Source organism: Zootermopsis nevadensis, unplaced genomic scaffold, assembly GCF_977971745.1.
Source record: "Zootermopsis nevadensis isolate Lab colony 2312 unplaced genomic scaffold, Znev_1.0 Znev_ptg000017l, whole genome shotgun sequence".
NCBI classification, from domain to species: domain Eukaryota; kingdom Metazoa; phylum Arthropoda; class Insecta; order Blattodea; family Termopsidae; genus Zootermopsis; species Zootermopsis nevadensis.
The window spans coordinates 16848930-16873018 of record NW_028259149.1 but is presented as its reverse complement, the minus strand read 5'-3'; the positions used below and the strand labels follow the sequence as shown (position 1 = coordinate 16873018).

Sequence of the window (24089 nt, the reverse complement as noted above, 5' to 3'; positions counted from 1 at the left end):
AAACAGAGATTGTAAGATAAATTAATATCATCTATAGACTTAATAACAAGTAAATTAAATTAAATTAAAGGAGATAGTTATTAACTACCTTTATAATACATTTATAAACAGGATTTTATAACTTAAAAATTATGCTAACGCCGATTAAAATTGTTTACTCGTGTAATACAAACTAATTTTGTAATTAATTTCTCTTGGCACGTAAACGTTGTGTGTAAGTGTGGTTGGTACTAATCCAAAACCACGTTTATCATTATGAACCACTTTATAAATTATTCACAGATAGTACCCTATTGTATAAAACATTGATAATAATAGGTCTATGCATAAAATGATATTATCAATATTACAGAGTATTTGGTGATTGGCATTTTTATGAACTTATACGTAATATATTCTTACCGAGATATTCATTGTGTTCATGTTACAACAATATTGTATTAATGATATTCACATATAAATTAATGTTTACATAATTACTTATATGTAAAATAAATATTAAATATATAGGCATATGTACAGTGCAATTCTCTTTTAAAATGTAACATTTGTGACGTGTAGAAACAGGTATAGTTATTGACATAGTTCTGGATCGGACCACGAACTATATTATTATTACTATTAATATTATTAATCGATTAACGCGTTCTTATTAACGAGATAGCCTACATTAATTGAATCTGTTAAGTCAACCCTTACAGCACCAAATTCTCTTATATCGACGACAAAACAAAACGTGTGCAGATCCTCCGTAATTAACAAGCCTGACATCTCTCATCTGCTCCTAGACTTAGTTGTAAACAATTCCCCTAGCAATTGCGTAAAATATAAAATTTTGTTTTTGATCAAGTGAAATTAATTAATTAATTACATTTTATTTAAATCTAAATTAAGAAGCTTAATTTTTTGTTGTTGTGGCTCTCTATAGACTAATACGCAGAGGATTAAACTAGGAATCATTGCACCAGTTTCTTCAAAAACGATATCTTAATGCATTCTCCTGGAACCTTTTCAGCTAAATGCTAAACACTACACAGACCCTTTATCAAAGGATCATGGGTTCTGTCCCTGGCGCTGTCCTCTGTAGGCCAACATCGCAGCGCCTGGAATCTTCAAACTCTTCCTGTAGTGACCTTGGTCGCCAGAATCAAAATGGCCGTGACCTCCATCAATATGGCCACTGGAATAAGTGTACGCGTGAGACACATGAGGGTCTTCGACGATTTCGTACGTGGTTTTCTCTTCCTTGTGTCCTGAGCTCAGTAAACTGCTGAGGCCAACTACAGCAGAGAGAACGAGGGCAATTTTGGCTACAAGCAACGCTTTGCCAGCCAGAATGCCAAGTCCGTTTAACCCTAGTGCGAACATTCCACCCTTAAACAGCCCTCCGAGCATAAGAAGGCCAAACCTGTTCTTCTTACGACGACCTGAAACACAAAGTAAATGGCATCTGTTTTTATTTTTTAAAATAGTTGAGGTGTTCATTGCACAAGTTTTATCCGATTTTCCTATAATACAGTTTAACATTATTTTGGGTCTTCTGAGTGGTCTCAGTTGCTGCTCAAACTTCACGTCTTCCCCATTCATGCTACGTGCCCCACCCATGTCATCCTCCATTCATCCTAATCATTCTTAGCGAAGAGTACAAATTATAGAGCAATTTACTTCATTCTCCGGTAACTTCACCCCTATTAGGTCTAACTGTTTTCCTAAGCAACCCGCGCTCAAACATCCTCAAAACAAGAGACCAAATTTCAAGCCCATACAAAACAACAAGTAATATTACAGTTTTGTATTATTTTACTTCTTACGTTTTAAGATTGCAGGCAGGAAAACAAAAGTTTCTGAACTGCATGGTAGCCAGCATTCTCCAGACTTAGTCTACACTTAATGTCATCGTGAATTTAATTTTGATTTGTTACTGTCCATCCAAAATATTTTAACTTTGACGCACATTCAGAGGATTTATTAGCTACCTTCCTACAGTGACTTTGTTCTGTAGTTTGGTGACGAGAAATGAAAATACACTTAGTCTTCTCTGCTTTTATTTCTAGACCAAATTTCTTACTAGCACATTATAGGGCTTCTGTGTTTATTTTAATAATATTTATGTCTTCGCCTAATAGATCAGAAGCCGGTGTGTCCCATTCAATTTAAATGTCTTTTTTTTTTTGAGTTTCTGATTTCGCATTACAAAGTAAAGTTTAAATGTATAAGTCTACATAGTAATTTCTGTCAATGCTTAAGATAAATATGTTAATAAATTCCAAAGCAAGAAGCTTACCTTCTGATGTTGTGTAGCCATCAAGGAGATGCTTGGATTCCTCCACAAATCGAGGTAAGTCAAATTTAACCGAATGTGTCCGGAAGAATCTTGCCACTCTCTCAACAAGCATCTCATTCAATTTATCTTGTTTCTGTTGTGGATCAGTTGGCAGAACTGCTTCATTAACTTCTGTTAGAGGTTTAAAGTTTAACCTGCGGCCATTCCTGTCAACATCCTTTGAGAAGGACTTTACAATGTTAATTCCATCAATCACCTGAACAGTGTCAGATTTTAATACCCGATCCGCTAATTTAAGTGCTCTTAACTTGAGGCACGTAAGAATCTCTCCAAATGTGACTCTGTTACATTCTTCATATGCACGAAATACAACATTTAATCCCGATGAAAAATTATCTGTAACACTTTCTTCAGAACTATTGGTAACTGTACTGAACGCCAGAACGCTGTTGTGAACCAAATTTAACACAAAAACAAAATAAATAAGATTCGTCATAGGTAGAAGACGCATCTTGAAGACTTCAAGACGTTCACTCGATGATTCTAAAGAATTAGACAACGCACGTCCTATGAACACTGTAGTCACAATTATTTTAATATTTTATCTCTAAACTGTATTGTACTCACTGAATGAACGTTCTCGTAGAAGTGTTGTCCATAATCCGAAGTCAGTACGTATTAATATGGCCAGGCTGTGGTAACAAGTGAAGGGATTTCGAATCAAAGGAGAAGAAAACGAGGTTTCAGAGCGTAGCAAAGCGACGAATATCAAAAGGAAGATGGGGGAAACCACATCACATATTGGGAGCGTTCCAGATTGAAAGGTAAAGAGGGTATTTTGATTATTGCTTGACTGCTAATCTCGAGTGTGAGTATGCTCGTGTGGGGAGGAGTAATTATTGCGGTTACAAGAGTCTTCAGTGTAACAGCGGCATAAATATAGTTTACTTTCTTTATGCCCTAATTCCTAGCTTCACGAAAGTTAAATTATAAAATGTTGACGTTAATTAATATGAAATATTAAAGGGGCCTACTCATTTTTCGATCTGAATAACAAACTATAACCACGATAATTGGAATGTATTTGTTTGATAAGTATTTCTCATTTTCAATGTATGACTCTTCTGTAATTACTAAAGTTACGTTACTTTTAAGCATTTTACTTAACAGATTGCTTTTTAAAGAATGTATATCGTTTTGAGACAAAGACAATGTATATGCTCTCTTTATGTGCAAAATTAAACAGAGTTTATGCAGTACTAAATACTCTTAAATTATCGATGTCATTAATGTTTGTAGTATGTCAGATCTTATAGAAGACATTTTTCAAATACTCAGAGAGATGAGAACCAACGATCCTCTCCGTTTAGACAAACGAGTCGCAATTTTGGTACATGACAACAAGGCTGACATTTGGGAACGTCTAGAACGGGCCTATTAGTGCAGAGCGTTACCAGAACGGGAAATTTAGGCAGAAGGTATTTGAATCCCTTCTGCATGCATTAATATTAATACACTGTGTAATAATTTAGATACATATTTTAATCAGCGTTCTTTCCAAACAGTTATTTTTTTTCATTTGTCTTACTTTCACATAGGAAAGTCATAAAGTGTAAAAGAATAGCGTGACATTCACACTTTAGAGGAAACAAATTAGACCTAGTTCCCTTTTCCGGTTAAAAATGAAGTGCATAACTGGATTTGAGTCCGCGCTAAGCGAAACACGTGTTCTTGATTTCAAATGATTATGATAAAAACAACTGTCTATAATTATTTTTAAAGAGGACAATCTTATTTGTATAAATACGAAAGTCGCTCGAAATTGGATTCGTTAAGGAATTGCGTCTTCCAATACGTTACCAGTCCAAGAAACTGATCACATCACTAAGGCACTGACGAGAAGGAGGTTCAACTCAAACCGCTGCTAAGAATGCGTCTAAGAGATTTGATTATTCTTCTCCTTACATTTTTGAGGCTTGAGTTCAATGAACAACTCCGTCTTTCAGGTGTTGACACGCATCAAATATTAAAAATCGTCTAGCATTTCGGAAAACATTGTACTTCCCATTTTCAAAGAAACATGAAGTGATTGCGTGTTTTTGAAAGTCTTATATAGGGCAGGCCATATCTTCATATCTTAACTTTATGTAAATTTATGAAGCAGATTCTTCTTGAGAGCCAAGCAGTTGTTCTACTACACAAAATATTCCACATGTGTTACGGGACCGGAAGGTCAATTGCCTTATTTTAACAACCCTGCACGTCTCCCTCAACATACATCCGCAAACCACACATTTTTAGTGTCGTCTTAAAATAATCCTGGCGTGTAAGCTTATCTTTCTATTCCTTTCAGTTCTTTATAACAAAAGTCTGTACACGTTCCTTATTTACCTCATACGCGGTGCTTATCTATTCAATCTCGTGCTCCGAGATCTGATCACCTCAATTGAAATCGGAAAAGAATGTAAATTATACCCACACACTCATGTAGAGGTCGCGCGAGTATTGGTGGCACCTAAATGCGCGATGTGTAAGCCGAGAGAGGGGAGTTCAGTAGTAGTGGGGGTCGCGGTGACGTACCGATCTAAATACAGCTAGAGCCACAAACCAACTGAAGCTGACACCCCTCTAGCGCGTGCTCGGACGGGTCCATCTCATACTACCAAAATCAGTCCTTTGCGCATGTTCCAGCAATTCTCGCTTGGCCTCTATATGCGTGAACATATACAACTGTTACTTTAGTTTATAAATACCCAGGATTCTATCTTGCAATAGCGAAACTTGAGACTCATAGGTTCTGTCCTGTGTCAGAATTGCAACTGTCGATTGCATTATTTAAATCCATGACTTAGTTTCTTCTCTGAATCCTTTGCAAAATGAGATGATTTGTCACCATTTAAACTTATCTTTAGAATATGAAGTCAAAAATGTAGACATGCTAAATCTTATATGCAGTTAAACACAAATATAGTCCTCAAATGACGTTGACCGCTTTACATAAGGAAGGTTTTTAAAGCTATTTACAGATTTGGAAGAGTTGCAAGGCCAGCACAAGACAGAAAGACGAAGACAAATATTCATGACTTAAGTGGGACTCGAATACATGATCCCATAATAAGCGCATCTGCTGTGATAGGCAAACACATAGATGCCCACAAATTTCAGAACAAAATTGTATTATTTTGAAAAACGAAAAATATCTACAAATTTAGGATAATTTCTCTTTACAAAAACTGGAACGAATTAAAATGTTGCCACGTTAATAAATGTTACGCTGAGTCGGTCAAATTTAACGTGCTGTAGTTACAACATGCAGCATTTAATGTTGAGCACCAAGAATCAACAAAACGATGGGACAGGGTCCTATTCGATAAGCTGACAGTCGTTCTTCTGTTGGAGAAATGCCCAGTATTTTTTGGAACCGGATGGTTTAATAGCATGGTTACAAGAGATAGCCAGTGGATTTTATCTTGAGACACAAGAATCCAGCCCACAATGTTACACCTCATTATGTGACGGTCCACAATTCAGATATTGTGATCCTGTGATGTTAATTTCTTAAATAGCCTGACTTCTAATTATGAGAAGGTAAAGGTCTCGGAAGTTGTGGGATTATGGGTTTGGATACTGATAGGACCATGAATTATATCGACTTCTTCTGTTACACAGGCAGTGGTCCTGCGCCTTGCAATGCAGCCGAGACTAATCAGTCGTACGAGTTGCCTCAATGATTCATTGTTTCAGAACAAAACGTGTATAGAAGAAAAACAATGGCCACAACCCTACAAAATAATGACGCAATGGTCTCCTGGAATTCCAGCCGCAACATTGAACAAAATTGATGGAGTAGATTAATTCTTGAGAAGGCTAAGTTTGCTCAGATATTCAATAAGGTCCCAAATTTTATGATCAATGATGGTTTGGCGCGACACTGTAAACATTCTTCACACAAATTAATCCAATCAGCAGTCTCACATTTTATTTACAAAAAAATAAAATTAATATTATCCTCCCAAGTATAGATAAGTAACCCAATCAGTTCATTTACTTCAGAATTTTCGAATATAATTTTGTAAAAAAATTTCATGTCCTGGCTATCGCAACCCTTTCGATTTCCACAATCTGATAGTATTTTTTGAAAACTATTACTTATGAAAATCCTCAAATATGTTTCTCCTCTCTCACGTCCAGATATTATCCTACTTTTTACCGTGTCCTTATAGACAGATATTTTCTGTGCTGTTGCGCCGTGCAGTCTGGCGATCGATCTGATGATGGAGGCAGCAAGTACCTCTCAAATGTCGGCAAATTTCTAGCAGACTACGGCGCAACAACCCAGAAGACAGACATTTTCTTAATCGCCACCGCGAGTATCTAAGATGTCAATATGTGATAATTAGAACCCCAATGTTTGCAGTTGTATCCCATCACTTCATAATAATGAAATGTCTACTATCATTTCCGTGTACTGACTCAGAGTAAAAGGTTTCTCAAACATCATTTAGTTTGGAGAGGGTTTTTTGGAAAAAAAAATGCTCGGGAAAATATTTGAACATAAAAATTAAAAAAATGTAACAAGCACACAGACATTTCGGCCTACATGAAGATTTAAAAATGTTGCGTTATCTGTATTTTTCAGGTAGGGCTAACCTTGTTGGTCTCTAAGGTAAATAAATTAGTATTGATGAGATGGAGTGGTCATGTAATGTGAATTAGGATAGCATTAATAACACATTTATTCTAATTGTAAAACTTTATTTGAAAAGGTTAATTGATAGGCTAGAGTAGAGAAGTGACTATGATATTAAATAGGTTTTGGAAAAATGTATTGTTAATTTGATTCAACTAATTCAAATAAACTAGAATGAAAACTTTCTTTCCAGCGGTTATTGTTCTTCAGGGTATACGAAAACGTCATATCTTCATCAGCTGAATGACTATAAGGTGTTTAATTAAGTCCCTTTTAATACAGTTACTAAATTACCTATATGAATAATTTGGTGGTTACTTATTTAAGCGTATTTAATTATGTTTTATTATTTTAATTAGACTTTACTTTAATATTTTAAATTATTACCTCGTAGACTTTGTCAGAACAATTAAAATATTTATAATTTTGAAATTTTGGTTGGAAAGCTTAAATGAAGACCTAAGAGTAGATGGAATGATAATATTAAAACGGATCTGACAAAAATATATGTAATGACGTGGAATGGATTTAACTGACTCTGTATAGAGACGGGTGGCGAGATCCTGTGGCACGGTTGTAAATCTTTGGGTTCCACTAAACTCGAGAAATATTTTCACTACTTGAGCGAATATCAGTTTCTCGAGACTTACCCAAGAAGTGAGTTAATCAGTTAGATAGTTACAAGTATTCATTTTGAAATATATTAACATAATTTAAGAAAATGACTCTCTTAGATCTCTTAAGTAGCTATTATAACTCCATTGTTCAGGGCCTGCATTGATTAGTTCGTCTTTTATGGAATCATATTGTTCATTACCGTGTTCACTAAGATAAGTCATCGGACCTTATCATTACACAGTTGAATGCAGTTCACACCTCCATCCGTCCATTAAGTAATAACACGAACACTTATGTATCAAAATGCCACGAGTAAAATAAAACTTCTCCTACCCGCAATAACATTGTGCACAGACTGTGAAGAGGGCCCACACCGCGCTAACCTGGTTTTCATGCAACCGTTCCAGTGCCTTCTTGCTCAGTCAGAACGAATTTCAGTATCACGTGAACTAACCTATGTTTACTGAATAGGCCTGCTATTACCACAAACCGATTTATGAAACGGGATTACAAGTAAAACTGTTATTTTAAAATATCGACACGTGTTTCCATCGAAGAGTTTAAGTAAACATCGCAAAATTGGGTAAAATTAAGGTAAATTTTATATCTGGGTCATATTATTTTCCACGTCTCATTAAATGCAATTTAGTTTATTCAAATGAGGACAGATAAGAGTGTAGCAAGTGGTGTCTTTTTTTGTTTTTAACCTCATTGAACCTGATATTAATTTTCTGCATATGCAAGTATATCTTATTACTACAGACTCCGATGTTACACAAAGATTTTATATATTAATGAGATACATATTTAGTTTATTTCATAGATGTTTTGTTTTTAAGATTTAACAGATTTTATTTCATATATTTTTCTTCATGAACCGATATGAACTAACATTAAATTCGGCAGAAAACTTATTAATCAGACACCAGTACCAATTAAATCCAAACTAGACACGTACTTTAAAATATATTTCGAACAGAATCTATATTTAAGTTATATTATCACATCGAAGATCAAAGAACACACACAATTCTCATATAAAAAACAACTTAAAAAGAATACAAACTTAACAGGATTCTGTGATTAGAGTCATTACTCAAAATTTATTGTGACACCCTCAGTCGGTGACAGAATTACGTAATTTGTTTGATTAAAATGTCACTTTTACTTACAAAATTTTATTACAAACATACAGAAAACAGTACGAAATAAAACATTCAAAATCTTTAAAAACACATGTTACACATCTTTGCTGTGCTGTAATAAATAATACATTACGTTAATAATTTATGAATAAATAGCTAAATGAGTGTTAAATGTTAATTTACGTGCAACTATGAAAATGAACTATAAAGGACAACGTATCATTCAAGATAACAGATGACCTCTTGACTTTATTGTATATTTTGTTTTTGTTAATGTATTCGTTGTCAGAGAAGTCAAATGATGTTTTTGTGTTATGTCTTAATGAATGCTTGGTTAAAATTATGATGCTCTCTGCATTGTCCTACTCATTCTTCCATATTACGTGTTGAAACTGTTCAGTGTACTGTAATTATGATGGTCCACACAACGGCTAAAAATTTTAGCCGGCAATGAGATATTATTAGTGAAATTCCAATATTGATAGTGAGGAGTACAGGGCTTACAATTCATTTCACTGTTCTGTCTCAAACAAACAAAAAAGAGAAACATTACATTTTGTCTGTACGTTGAAATCATAGGAATAAGTCATATAGATAATTATCATGTATAACATAGCCAGTGGAGTCAAAGTATTACAATTTGGGGAGGGGGTTGGTAGAAGCAGGTCTAATAGAAATGTATATATTTCGTGGTGTATATCATTACCAACGTATCCAGTGACAAGTAATATGAATATTATGTAACAAATGAACATTTTCATAGGACCTAACAAATATTGTTTGTCAAAATATTGTCATATTATCACTTTTCATCATGTAGCAATTTCACTTAGATTTAAATTCTCGTATTTTATACTCATATCACTTGTATGACTTAACGCATATAATATCATAGAGATAATTGAGTACCTTAAAATGACGTAAACAAACAGCTGTTGAACGTTGTGTCAAAATACGATTATATGCGATTATTTTCTCACTGTTTCACAAATATTCATCACAATATCGACTCCACATTCGGGTTTTAATAAATTTCTCTGTCAATAAAATACGTTATAGTCTGAAACATATGACAATTTCGGTACTGTTGTGTGTTACTGGGCCTGTTTCTGAGGTGTGTTGGCCTGCATCTGTTGCTGTCCTCTGTACGCTAGCAGATGTGGGTACAAACCCTCCATACTTCTCCTGTAGTGGTCACCTCCGCCTCCAGAAACGTCGTAGTGTCCACCCCCGTAGTGTTCGTTAGAGTATGAATGTGAGTGGGATACATGAGGGTGCTTCACAATTTCGTATGTGACCTTCTCTTCGCCACCGGAGCCCACCAATTTCTTTAGACCTATGATGGCAGACAGAACAAGAGCCACTTTGGCCACTAGAAGTGCTTTACCAGCCAGAAGAGCTACTCCCTTATAAGCCATAGCCATCATGGTTCCTTTCATGAGCAGTCCCAAAAGTAGAGCACCGCCATATCTCTTCAGTTTGGCACGACCTGGTAGAAAACACGATTTACCATTACAGTAAGAGAACATTATTTTGACTACGTAACTGTGGTCACGTGAGTGGTGTCTGGGATGCAGGGAACAGTAAGGGGACGAATTACAAAGTCTTGTCACTGACAAACGTATTCGTGACACACCAAAATTTCTGTACTTGAATACACATTCGTAAACCCAACGATGTGACTCTCAACGTGTGGTGAGAATTATCTAACATTTGTAGAATTAATATAATTATATAAATGGAGAGTGCCCTTTGAAACATGGGCTATAGAACGTTCTTAAAGTCCTAATTACAGCGCATGGTGGTAAGAGGTTAGCTTCACGCTCCGTCAGTTTTTTATTATCAGAAGAATCCCTAAACCCTGAAGAATATAAATGAGTGGGCTTCAGTCCATCTAGAAGCATCGAAAAAATTGAAATAGCGCCCCTACCCGGAAATTTCCGGTCATTAAGCAATAACCAGTCTTGGCTTGTGATATAACTTTCTTCTATAGTAAATAAAATTAAGAAGAGGAAGAGAGTTTTTATACAGACCGTAAATGTGAAGGTTTGCTGTAGTCTTAAAACCAATATGTGGTCGTTATGAGTACCGGAATGTAAGAATTCGGAAGAATTTAAGTTGCATAAAGATAAAGTAGATCTCTTAAATGATGTTCCTGAGACACGAGTAGTATCTCATCGAGATGAATTTGTAAAAAGTACCGATGCTCCAAGGAACTTGCTGTCTTGTTCTCCATTGTATGCAGAATGTCACGAATCGTGATTCGGGCAAAATAAGACAAACGGCTCTGTACTGTGATTGGTTATAACGATATAAACGGAATTGTGGGGTAGGGGGAGGGGTGTCATGATCTTGAACTGACACCCATCGAACCAAGTCCCAAATTACTACTGTTGATAATGACACCAAATATATAGGTCATAACAGTAAATCTAATAAAATTTGTAACGGTCTTGTTTCGTCATTTCGGTCACGAAGAAAGAAGTATAAAATCTCTCCGAAACATCATTAATTTTGCATTTCGGTAAGTTGCAATAAACAAAATCTATAGTAAAAAGGATAAGCACCATAACCTCAAGTCTTATTTCTTGGAGATGTGTTGATATTCTCGAAGCAATTAACAAACAGCCCACCTAGCATCTAACCGGGTGCACATTTTTACATTAAACACGGAATATAACGTGTAATACGCAGTGCATATGTTTATGTTATGGCGCTTTGTCGGCTTCAATGATTCATAGGTGTTTCGAACTGGAGGTCGTTACTGAGTAACCAGTTCTGAAGCAAACCGCAAGAAGTGCCTGAGGACGACTTTAATGCAAGGTCCAAAACGGGAAGGACGTACCGCCCTAATTTGAGTCAGGCTCTTGAAGAATATTAACAAGTGTTAAAATGTCTTATTTCACACAATTAAAATTTACGATTTCCTATAATTCTTTATGGTTTCTTTACTGCAGATATAAATACATTCTTTCAGAGCTCTTAAACACTATAAAACTTTACTGAATAAACGCACAAATTCTACGTTTTAACAGAGCTTGTAAGAGTCACGGATATGATACTTTATAGAGACATAAATTACTTCTCAATATATGTCGTTAAATATAGATCACATACAACTGAGAACCTAATGTAGGGTCTACATTGAACCAATATAAAACGGAATAAGTTCCCCCAGCATCTTTTAATACAGACAAATTCGTTCGGTAAATTCGAAGATGAAAGGAGCGGACTGTCAAACAAACTAACAAAAGCGACCAGTCCATAATGCCTTCATTTCGTAAACTTAATGCTAAGTACAGGTGTAGTTCAAAGTTACGTAATATATTTGAGCTTATTTGTAAAATTACGGATTGTAAAGAGAGATTACGAAAAACGAAAAGCCTAATAGAACTTCATCTCTTAAAAATTGAGGTTTTTATTAAATAGTAAAATGTAACGTTTTGGTGGAACTAAATTCGACGAAGTCTGAGAAACTTTGGCTATTTATTCTAAATCGAATCAGCTAAACGCCCGAGAATTCTGCATCGCAAAATTGCTCACCCATTCGAATGCTATAAATCGGCATTCAATGAGTATACACGAGACACTTTTGTGCTTAATATGTCAGAAATATTACGACATGAGTTTTTCCTTTTTTACACCAGGGTCATTTGAAATGAAAATCAAAATTTTTATGGGATCCACATTTTTTTGTAATTGCGGATTTTCCGTGCAAGTTGGCGTTTAAAAATGAAAGTACGTGCAAAACATGCTGAAGGATAGGTAGAAATCATTTCCACATAATATTTTATATTAATTCACATGATTCACAGAACACAGAAACTGTGCTATTTTACTGACAGAAAATGCTCTCTGATAATACCAAAGTCTACTGCATGAAATTCATGTGAATCATTTTTCTGATACATTTCATCCTTATGACTGAATTCTCCCAAGGTTAATTTAGAAGACAATTTTTCGTCTTTTTCTGAATTCTTAGTGCATTCATTCCAACTACGTGCAAGACTAACTCCAATCTCCCATACATCACTTAATAAAGAAGGCTATGTGATCTGTGTAAATTACGAAGTTCCAACTTCTTTGATATCTTTTCGGTACCAATATTATCCCAGGTACTATACAAAAAATATTTGATTCGACAGGACCATCAAATCAATGTAACATTCCTTCAACTGGCTCCCCCCCCCCCCCCCACAGGACGTAGCAACTCACCTTCCTCTAACATATTGTCTCCAGCATTGTCGTCCAGGGCACTGATAAACTTGGGAACGCTCAACTGGAGAGTATGACTCCTGAGGAACCTCGATAGTCGATCGATTAACAAGTCATCCAAAGTCTCCTGCCTTTTCCCTGGATCTGTGGGCAGATTTTCTTCATCTATTTCCACCAACGGTTCATTCAGCTGACGACCGTCCTCTTCATCATCTTTTTCCACAAGTTCCATGCCGTCCAAGAGTGGTATTGACTTCACTTTCAGTGCGCGGTCGGCAAATTTTAAAGCTTTCAATTTAAGACATGCAAACATATCCTCTTGTCTCTCGCACTGTTGATAGGTTTTGTACAACACTTTTATACCAGATATTAATCCTTGATCTGAAGACTCAACTCCCCTAGCACTCACAGAACTTTCTGTTGGAGATGAAGCAACACTTTGCTGGCACAGAATAGCCAAAATGATTAGCATTGGCACAAATTCCAGGAGTTTCCTAATCATCTCTGGTCTCTCGTTCTTCTAGCAATGCCACAGACTTGTCCTGGTACACGGTACTGAGAGACTAATGTCACTCAAGATGGTCACCAACGTTTTATTACCACCTGAAATTGAACTGAACATGAAGTGGGGGTGGAGAGAGGGAAAACAACCGAAGGTTTTGGAGCGTGCAATGAGAAAACAAATTATCCTTATTTCAGCAGCAGCGAAAAGCCACCGTGCACGGACGTTCCAGATTAGAAGGCAAGGAGGGTGATTACTATTGTGGGAAGCCAGACGAAATTAACTTCCATAACACACCTTTTCCTCGATGTAATTATATTACACGGTTCGTGATTTGTGTTGAGACTAAGTTTTGATTTTAAATGCAGGCCATACGAGATAAAATATTTGTCACTAGGTTCTCGGTCATGGTTACTTGACAATAAAATAATCCGGGACGGTTTCCAGGCTAAACAAATTAGGTCTCGTGTCTTCTTATATCGTCATCCATACAGGAAATAGCATTCCTGTGGCGTGGGTTTCGTAGTCATTTGTTTTTTAACAATCTCCTTCCCCTCTCGGCTTCCCGAAAGGAGCGAGGACCTATGAAAGTGCGTTTTAAACTCTGATCTGAACCAAAATTTATTTATCACAATTTTCGGTTCACTTATAATTAATTGAAGATTCATATTATCTCGGACACTTTAAGCGTCGTGGTTCATATTTTAATCCCTCTTAGGGTATGGACTTATGTTAGCGTGTCTCCCTGTAGGCAGAGGCTTCGAAATTGAACAATCTCAGTCAAAAGGAGTAATACCAAATATTAATCGTTTTATTTCGAATCTGGGTACTTTAGAGGATGCAACAATTGGAAGGAAAAGAATAGTTATGATGCATAAATTCTAATTGTTGTTTTGCGTAGATAAATTATAGAATGTAAAAAAAAAATGTGTCAAAATTGGGATATGTTATTTGACTACCCACGCTGAAAGTAGAAAATCAACTTAATATGAGATTTAAGACACACAAATGTCAAGACCACAATTTATTTTTACCTTGAAATGCCGTCGTATTGAATAAAATGGTCTAATTTTTAAACAATTCAGAATTGTATCATATGTATGTAATTAAACGCACTGAATTAAATATAATTGTCGAAATTTCCTCACATTTTTTTTTACTAGAATCAGTGAATGTAAGATTATTCGAGTGAGAGATGCATATTCTAGCTTTGACCTAATTAAAACATTAATAAAACAGACTCTCTTAAAGAGAGCAAACTAAAGTGATATCATGAATAAATCCTAAATCCTTAGTGCTTGAAAATATACAAAATCAACATGAAAATGAAAATTCAGTTTGCTATCTAACAAAAATCAAGATCTTACACATTCAGAACGCAAAATTTAAAAATCACTGACAATAATAAACGTCCGTAGTACTGGTCTTAGTGCGAAATATGTTATTTCAGTTTTATGAACGTAAATATCCATATATTTCTGAGACACAACTGTTGTACCGAATTAGTAAGAGCTTGTTCAGATTAACAGTCTTCTCTGCGTGCAGAGGACAACAGCGATTTCTTCGCACTGACGACAGAAACAGAACGTGTCAAGGTCGTTTTAACTGAGACCTGCCCTTTTGTAGCATTGAATAAAAATCGACACTTGCGCTCTAGCACGTATCGAGGTATCGAGTTTCATGCCTCGTATCTCGGATGGGAACGGTGTCAAGACACGCGGACCGATTATTTTGTGATTCATTTCGTCCTTACCCCTGTAGTAACTTTGTCGGTCATTCTGTATAGATGATGGGGCAGGACAGTTGACCGATTTCGACGGAACAATCATGACCTGGCCAAATACTGAAGTACAGCAAGAGAATTAGGTAGACCTGCGTCTGGTTGACGTAACAATCACATTAACTCTTTAATCCATTAGTTTGTTTTCGCGTTTCCAGTTCAGGCAGCGTCTATTGGTGGATTATCAAACGTTTCGGCAAACATTGTAGCAGCCATCTTCACCCTGAAACGCTTGTTAATTCTCACCATTTAAATTACACATCATTAAAGCCAGTCTGTTATCACCTGCTTTAAGAAACAATACTGTACATTTTGTCAACTCGTTGTATTTGCGGTGTCATGAGATCCTCAGACTAAACAGCGATTATTTCTTTAAGCAGTATTGGCTAATTAATGTTTGTAATTGAGATGTTTTTTTTTTCCTTTGCGGTAAGGACTGAAATTTTAAATATTATTTAGGCGAGTTTTTCATTCATAAGCTCAAGTAGCAACGTGCAAAATACCTCCATGGAAGATATAAATAAATATAAACATATCATCTTTTCACAACAAGTTCAAGATGTATGGAGACTAGAAGTTACGTCAATTCTAATAGCACCACGAATAATCTCACATGATAGGAATAATAGTCGAAGATAAAGACGATCTCGGTACAATATAAGGTACTACCCCGGAATTTGTCTGGAGGAACTGAGGAACTCCCAAGAAAAACATCGATCGGTCGGTCTCCTGGCTCGCTAATACAAAGCAAACCTCTTAGTAAAGAAATTCCACGTTTTTAAGATAATCGAATGTAAAATACTGTGTTCATAGAAACAGTAATTTGACTATACTACGCCAGATAATTTCAATCCATACACTGACAATTTTAATATTATTCTCCCACATAAGCCTATATACCACGTGGTCTCTTCCCATGACGTTTTCAAGCTATAATTATCTATGCATTGGCTTCTAATTATAAACTGAAAAAATGTGGAAGTAAGCAGAATAGACTATTTTGCGATACTATATCATAATTTTCTCGATCGACTAAAATAATCATGTCGAGATACCTAGTCACCAGGCCGAGGTTTGAACCCGGAATACCCAGAAAACAAAACCAGCGCTTTAACCACCTATATATATATATATATTTTATACATAAACTAAAGTAACACCTATGTCCATGCGTACAATTATTATCAACAATAATGATTTTGAATAAGGGTGAAATATATGTCAATGAAGAATATTATTTTGTTATCAGGACTGCGTAAAGTCAAAAAATGTTAGAGCATTTTCTATATATTTTCTTTAATAGTTTGCCCATTATTAGGTCATGCCTTGACCCCAGTCTGCTAACTTCGTCTGTGCTGGCCGCTTTTAGTGAACCTCCTGCAAGACAGGCTTCCGACCACACCTCCAGCGTCATTGTTCAATAAACAGACCCCTACACAATACCAGAAGAATGCTGCCTACACACCGGTACAACTTCTTACTAACAAACGTTGATGCGTGGAAGGTGAACGGGTTCATATGCACCTTCAACGCTACAACTCCGTGGATTAAACCTTCTTGAAAAGATTACAGTAACTCGGCTAGACAAGAAATTCCCCGATTTTAACGGAAACAAAGTTCATCATCAGTCACAAAAATACATCAATTTCCCCTACCATAACCTACTTGAATCCAGAAAAGCCATACACTTTATTTTTAATATACATTTTAATATTAATTTTTCATCGTCAAAAATTGAGATTCAACCTTAAGATTTTAAAGTTAAATTTTTTGTATGCATGTCTTGTCTCCGTATGTATGCTTCATTTTATAATTACTGTATACCAGTGGAGCAGGGAGGAAGTGGAGGACATTGAGAACAATTTGCCGATCAGACTATTTGAAATAAAGACGGAATTCTTAAAGTATATGTGAAGATACGACTGTGGCAGTGATCAGAGTGAAAATCTTTTACAGAATAACAAACGATTACTAAAAAGTACTTGCTATATACTTAATGTACTTCAGGATACCGACTTGTAAGAGAGGGTAATTTCCCAAACCACTAATCAGTGCTTTTGTAGCATTTCACATTACGTATTTCCGAAGTCAGTTCGCAATGATTGTCCTCGCATTAAAATAGTTCGCGTAGCCATCGTATCGTTAACTTGGCTCTTTTGTAAAATACATTCAGAAACAGTTGAATGCTTTTCAAACATCTTATAAACCGCCTATGTCAGAAGGGAATGTCAACAAAATAACTAATTTACAGATGACCGACTTCTTGCGTTTATAATGTTCTGACAAATGTGAATTATTATTAGTGTTCATACGCCCAAATACAAATGCCTGCATCTCTGTACAGCAACATCAGCTTTACTGCCTTAGGGCATAACTTTCATTCTAGTATTTTTTTGTTAGATGAAATATTTTATATTACACGAATATGTTAATATGTCTTTCTACTACCGTGAATAATTCTCACTCTAATATCAAAGGTTTTGCTGTTTTCTTCAACTCAAAAGTACGCACGGTGGCCATGTTGGATCATAAAAGTTAATTGTGAAGATAGAGTCAAGAAAATGTATAAATTACTGTATGTAGGTTTTGTGTATGCAATTGAATTAGGGGACCGATAGACAGAAAACGTATCGTACAGACAGGCTCTTCAAAAACTTTAAAACAAAATTATTGCAGCAGAGATGTGTTTTACAAAAACAGTCGCTACATATTAAATACTTTGTTATAAATAGGCCTAAGTGCATTGTACAAAGGAGTCGAAATTTATGTTAATAATATAGAAACTATTGGTAAAATTTAATAAGGATAAAATACAATAAAAATAACCAGGATATAAAACAGATCTAGGAGTAACTAAGAGACTTTAATAAATTTCGTAGTTACTGTACATTTTAATAATTTTAAAAAAATGAATTTATAATAACCGTTTGGAACCAAAACATAATAAATAGGCTAATAAGATTATGATTCCTATTAAAAATATCACTGGAACTTTAGCACTGGTCCAAGCAATGTTACTATGTGGGGCAAAACGCCTAAGTAATCAGATATTAATTGATAACATTAAATATTTATGTGTGTAAAATGGTTCCTATGTGTTAATGCCCTTGTCTCACTGACATGCATATAGAAACGATGAGAAATATACGTTTGAGAAAATAACATAAAATTATACCTCAAATTAATTATCATGTCCAAACATGACCACGTTGCTAATTAATCATAATATAGGAAATGAAACAACTAATACAGGAATCATAAATTGAGAACTTTTTAACCAGGAAATATATAAAAAGGTTTTTACAGCAATTAATGGAAATAAAAATGCAACGACAAATGAAGAGAAACTGTGGAGAATAAGAAAAGGAGTGAAATATGAAAAGAGGAAGTAGGAGAAGCGAAATAGGAGGATGAATATGAAGAGGAGGGGTATGAAAAGGGAGAAACAGTGAAATTGGAAATAGAAAAATAAATAATAAGATGGTAAAGTTGCGTCATATTGTGATATAATAAATATATATTAAATCTTGTCCGTCTAATCACAATAATTCTTATTAAATATTAAAATATTACAATAATTAAGAAAACACGGCAATACTTCCAGACAGATGTAACTCCTCTACAACATTTCTGACTGATAAAAAAACATCAAAACGTTCACCCACACTAAAGTCACAATTGAGCATGATATATACAGAACAACATCGAGCGTGTTATCAAAAATGGAATAAAAATCTGAAAAAGAACATCATTTGACATCTGGGAAAAAATCTGATAAAAATGTACGCTGGCATAATGTATGAAAATTGTATTTGAATTATTTATCGTTTTGAAGCTTTATATAATTATATACACCTGAGGATGGTTCTTTTAGGAACTGAAACATGTCGTGAAACATGAAAAATGATGGTCTAATGTAAATCGAATATTTCGATAAAGAACATCATTTAATATTTTAAATATTTTAAAATGTTAATTATTGTAATATTTTAATATTTAATAAGAATTATTGTGATTAGACGGACAAGATTTAATATATAAATAATAAGTAAAATAAAGAACGGTCGGCGAGAAGACGTTCTGGACTCGTGGTTGTTGCCTCTGTTTGCTGGTGTAAGGACGTAACAGATGGGCATTTAGGCTCAAAATTACACGTCATGTTTTCTTCATTTTCTTACTGACAATTGACATCTTCCATGGAATTGTGAGCGGCGGTTTGTGTAAGGAGGCAAAGACATTAATTTAGCAGGACGTCAGAGACTGAAATTTCGTTGAGGCAGCAACACCATCACTCTGGTTGTAAGTAATTAGACGTGGTTCAGGTGTCATTTAGCAGATGCTGAAATTGTGTCAGAGGCACTGAATCACATTCGATTGTAACAGCTACTCGTGTCAGATCGAAACATGCATCTCTTTCCTTAAAGAATCGTATCTTCCATCTGCCTGCATGAGTTCCGAATCGTAGCAATTTTTTGTTATAACTTGTCGTTTTATTGCAAATTTATAGTTACCATTCCATTTAGCCTATATTCTTTTTCTAATCCTTGAAACATTGCGTATTATTTGTTTCTCTTTGTCAACCATTAAAAGCCTTGTGGTAAGTATATGTACCACCTGCTTTAACAATCAGTAACTCTTCATTAGGTATTTGTGGGTTCCGTATGATTCTCAGGGTAAACAGCGATTGTTTTATTAAATGAAATTAACAAATTAATTTTTGTAAAGGTGAAGTGTAGAGTTTTCTTTCCGGTACGGACCGAATTCCTAATATTATTTAGACGAGCATCGGCTTTAGAGGGTTAAGCTTCTTCTGTTTAATTTTAAGAAGGTTTCTACTGCTTCTTAGTTTCAGTTTAATCGTCCACTTATGCTTTTCATGTTTCTTTATTTTATTATATTTTATTTTGTTTTTAAGTACAAGAACATCTAATTTTTTTGCCAGAATTCATTATTGTTCACGTATTGCTGTTATATACGTCTTCTAAAAAGTCAATACATGAAGTGGAATCCAAGGGTCCAATATCGTATTAAGAGATCTGTCAATGAACCCTACTTGTAGCAAGAATAATCTAGTCCACACCAGCTGAAACATTTATCATATATTAATTTATATTATCCATGTACGCTTGGTCCTTATAGACTAAATCTGTAGAATCTATACGTTTTCAATATTCCAGTTCGTGTTATATATTTTGCTTAACTCATCCGTCGTCATTTAACAACCACCAATGTTGCAGTGAGACCTCTGTACTGAGTCCAACTTTTCAGAAACTTGTTCTCAAACACCTTCTCTCGGGAAAAACAGAATAAACTTCAGACCCACAAAGAACAATACAAAGAAGTATAAATTTTTATAACGTAATGTTTAGGCTTTTATATTTAAAAGGAAACCAGGCTAAAAACCCATATGGTAATAGTACTCATAGATTAAGGAACACTGCCCAGACAGATTAACTAACTCTGCTTCAGTTCCTCCGGAGTAACTTACAAATGAGCATTGCTCCTAAACATTCAGATGAGGTCAACAAATTTAAAATGGCGAATATTCCTAAGACACAATGGCGCTATATATTCCACGTAGAACAATGTTACTAAGCTTAAGCTGCAAAAAAAATGTAGGGCGAATTAACATGAATGTCATGCATAATTATGATGCTGCCTTACACATGGATACAGACAGTCACATATGGCGCATGAAACCAAATAAATACAAGACGTTAGTCTGCCATAAATCTGTCATTATGTTGATAAGCCCTCTTGCCACAATCCTCTCGACATAAGAAATTTATTTACCGAAAGTTACTTCCTTTTAAGTTATAAATACGTCCCTTTCCTATTTTGATTTTTATCTGGATTTATGAATATTGTAGAATTTTTTTGGCCATAATAAGGTCTGTTTACGCAGGACACAACGTGAAACACTATAAAATGAGGGCATAATCCGCCGAAGGGTATCCGAACCACGGACGAAATAGCTACGTACTGAACTGTCATTCAGTGACGGGTCCCAAAACTCACTGAATTCTTCACAGAACCGTTACATGATTATAATAATGACGTAAATAACCTATTGTACTTTTTACGAACACAGTCCGAAGTGTTACATACACACCTCCACCAGGCACATACATACCTGACCTTGAATTCTACTGTAGTTCCACTGACCCCCCCCCCTCCCACTGCAAGGTTAAGTGCAAAAGGTCACTGTTGTATATAACACATAAACCTGAACCTTAAATTGCTACACACTTGTTAAATGTATTTTTGTTTCGTAATCGCTATTATGGTATCCTCTTAGGAAGTTAATAAAATAAATATGTTATGTGGAGGAACTGTCTGTCCGTCCGTCTGTTCACATATAACTGTAAAAGCTCAAATCAGTTTGGTGATATGTGTTGTTTGATACCTACCCTAAACGTTATCGAACTTAATTTTTTAAACAAACGATCATTTGTCGTCTAATTAATTGCTAAATGACAAAGACACTGTTAACTGTGTTAACTTACCTTGAGTTTTAGGAAATTGAAAGAAACAAGGCACGTGTCCTTTGCTTATGTATCAGTCGAATATATTTTGTGCACAGTAAATATATAGAAATGTTCTAAATAATATGAATAATGACTTAACTTATTTGAGTGCCGGAACATCTATTTTTTAAAATAAATAAATAATATATTTGATTGAGGAATCTATACAGAGATCTGTGGCAGCCTAACACCAGGTGGAATATCTATTTATTAAACGCAGAGACCAAAATAAGCAACACAATATCCTGGATAGAAGAATTACATTTAAGAACCGTTTCTTCCAGAAACCCAATTACATACTAAACTTTAATTAAGGACAAGTAGCTTGCCATACATATATTTTGTAGCAAAACAGTTATTTCTTGGGACCATGAACTTGCGTTCTCTTTCAATTAATATATATTTAAAGGTCACCCCTTAATAACACTCGCATCTCACGTATTCCTATTATCATGATCTTTTTTCCCAAGTAACAACTACAAAGATAATACAATTACAAAAGTAATGTTTGTCAGCACTGCGCCTGGGAAACTAGGTACCGCGGTCATAACACGTTTTGAGTTTGCCTTTGTTAGGACAGCGCAGGGAATGAGTGACCAGTATTCTCCCACGGATTTATTACACTCCGTGTATAAGCAATGTGTCTACGGATGACATCATTTATTTCATAAACTTACAACTTTCTTAAAGTATCAAAACTTAAGGGTTAAAATATATAATTATTTTTTTTTGTACAGCCTTGAAACTAGGTATCACTTCTGAGTCAATAAAACAGATTATTTCTTGATTAGGTTAGCTACTACAAACTTTTCAATTAAGACTCTGTACCATAGCGTTAGTAATGTAGTTTGGTATTTACTTAAATTTTGCTTAAAGTTCTTAGCAGCTAAGACGATACAGCGTTGAATCACAGGATTCTTAATGAGTAAAGAATTGAAAAGGATGTCGAAGCAAGCTCTCGTGGCCTAATTTAAGGTACCACTTAATTTACTGGAGAAACTACGAAAAACCACGAAACACCGAACAAGATAGCTGATCTCCGAAGACCGAGATACGAACCTGATACCTTCTGAATACGAAACAGTAGCGGTAACCACTCGACTGCGATTTAACTACTTAGTAATTAGTTGAAATGTAAGTTCCAAGAAGACTTTCCAAGATCAGCTCGTAAAAAAAGAACAGATGTTGCTAACGAGCCCCATGACGTATTGGCTGAAGACCCGTATTGCGCCGTGGTCTCTCCCTCTCAGAGATTCTGCACGATTCGTCCTAGAAAGCTCTCTTCGTTGTAACAAATGAAGAACCAATCCGACCGCTTGTCTTTGTAGAGGTCATTGAAATTCGTGCCTTGTGACAGACGTAACAATTGTTTCCCAAAATTGTGATTACTTGGGAGTTCAGACAGAATGTGACAGTATCTCACTGTGCTGTTGAAACAGGATCCCTCCTGAGTCTTCCGACACGGAAAGGAATATAGAAGGAGAGAAAGTAAAGAAGATATAAAGGAAGATAAAGAAATGAAAATAAAGGTAGGAAGATTGAAAGAGAAAGGTAAGTTTTAAAACTGCTAAATCGTAAATTTACCTCAAGTTGAGAGACGAAATTTCTATTTGAAGTCTCAACAAGGGCAAATTTCTACCACACAACACGGCCCAGCAACCCAGAACACAGCCATCTCGATACTTACCGCTGTGACGACCTGAACTTCACTATGAAAGAAGTAGTTGTCTACGCAAAGGACGGCAAAGTTAGTCTACAAAATGAGAAGCTTAACATTTTAGATTTCAAAGTAAAATTCGTGTACTGATTAAATAAAGGACGAAATGAGTTAGACAGTGAATGAAACCTCTTTGTGAGCATTGTTTACTGATGGGCTAATGCTAAAGAATGATCATGAGTAGTGGATCTGTGGCAGGTATACTGAAATGGCAAATCGCCTGTCTGGGTCACACACTTTTTAAACGCCACCTATATTTGTTTCTTGTTAGAAAGCTTATTATGTTTATGCTACAGACACAAATGAAATCCGGTCCAGTAAACATTCAATTTATGCCGAAGCGAATTTGTGTTTCTTGTTACAGAGATTATCACGACAGCCCGTGCAAACATCTTCCGCTGAGGAGCCTAGGATATAAATCAGAACCTACTTCACACTACATTGGTCCTTTCTATTAAATAAACGAGACACCTTAGAAATACAGCTCGCCTTCTCCCATTAACCCGAGGGTTCAAAAATCTTAATATACAAGAGCCTCTGTAAACACGATCCTCAAATATATTAAAATAGAATCTGGAAGTGAACGTCACTAATAACTGATAAACAACTTC

The 24089-nt window shown here is 35.4% G+C and overlaps 2 protein-coding genes and 1 long non-coding RNA gene across 5 annotated transcripts in view; all 3 read right to left on the bottom strand.

The window, feature by feature from the left end:
• LOC110829473 (uncharacterized) overlaps positions 1-24089 on the bottom strand; it is a 414372-nt gene that overhangs the window by 182998 nt on the left and 207285 nt on the right. The gene's annotated exons all lie outside the window — the stretch shown is intronic.
• On the bottom strand, positions 35-2893 carry LOC110829467 (uncharacterized). Its single transcript, XM_022063197.2, has 2 exons — positions 2285-2893; positions 35-1427 (listed from the first exon to the last, which is right to left on the bottom strand). The coding sequence occupies exons 1-2, from the start codon at positions 2793-2795 to the stop codon at positions 1054-1056; spliced, it is 885 nt and encodes a 294-aa protein (XP_021918889.1). The 5' UTR covers positions 2796-2893; the 3' UTR covers positions 35-1053.
• LOC110829466 (uncharacterized) lies at positions 7741-13497 on the bottom strand. The gene is made up of 2 exons (XM_022063196.2): positions 12953-13497; positions 7741-10226 (listed from the first exon to the last, which is right to left on the bottom strand). Exons 1-2 carry the CDS (start codon positions 13452-13454, stop codon positions 9832-9834), a joined length of 897 nt encoding a protein of 298 aa, XP_021918888.1. The 5' UTR covers positions 13455-13497; the 3' UTR covers positions 7741-9831.

What these genes read in the sequence shown, in the direction of transcription:
- LOC110829467 (XM_022063197.2), bottom strand. Translation starts at nt 2,795, where the DNA reads ATGCGTCTTCTACCTATGACGAATCTTATTTATTTTGTTTTTGTGTTA. An exon ending in TGGCTACACAACATCAGAAG is followed by an intron (nt 1,428 to 2,284) that starts GTAAGCTTCTTG and finishes TTTGTGTTTCAG; the next exon opens with GTCGTCGTAAGAAGAACAGG.
- LOC110829466 (XM_022063196.2), bottom strand. Translation starts at nt 13,454, where the DNA reads ATGATTAGGAAACTCCTGGAATTTGTGCCAATGCTAATCATTTTGGCT. An exon ending in AGACAATATGTTAGAGGAAG is followed by an intron (nt 10,227 to 12,952) that starts GTGAGTTGCTAC and finishes GTTTTCTACCAG; the next exon opens with GTCGTGCCAAACTGAAGAGA.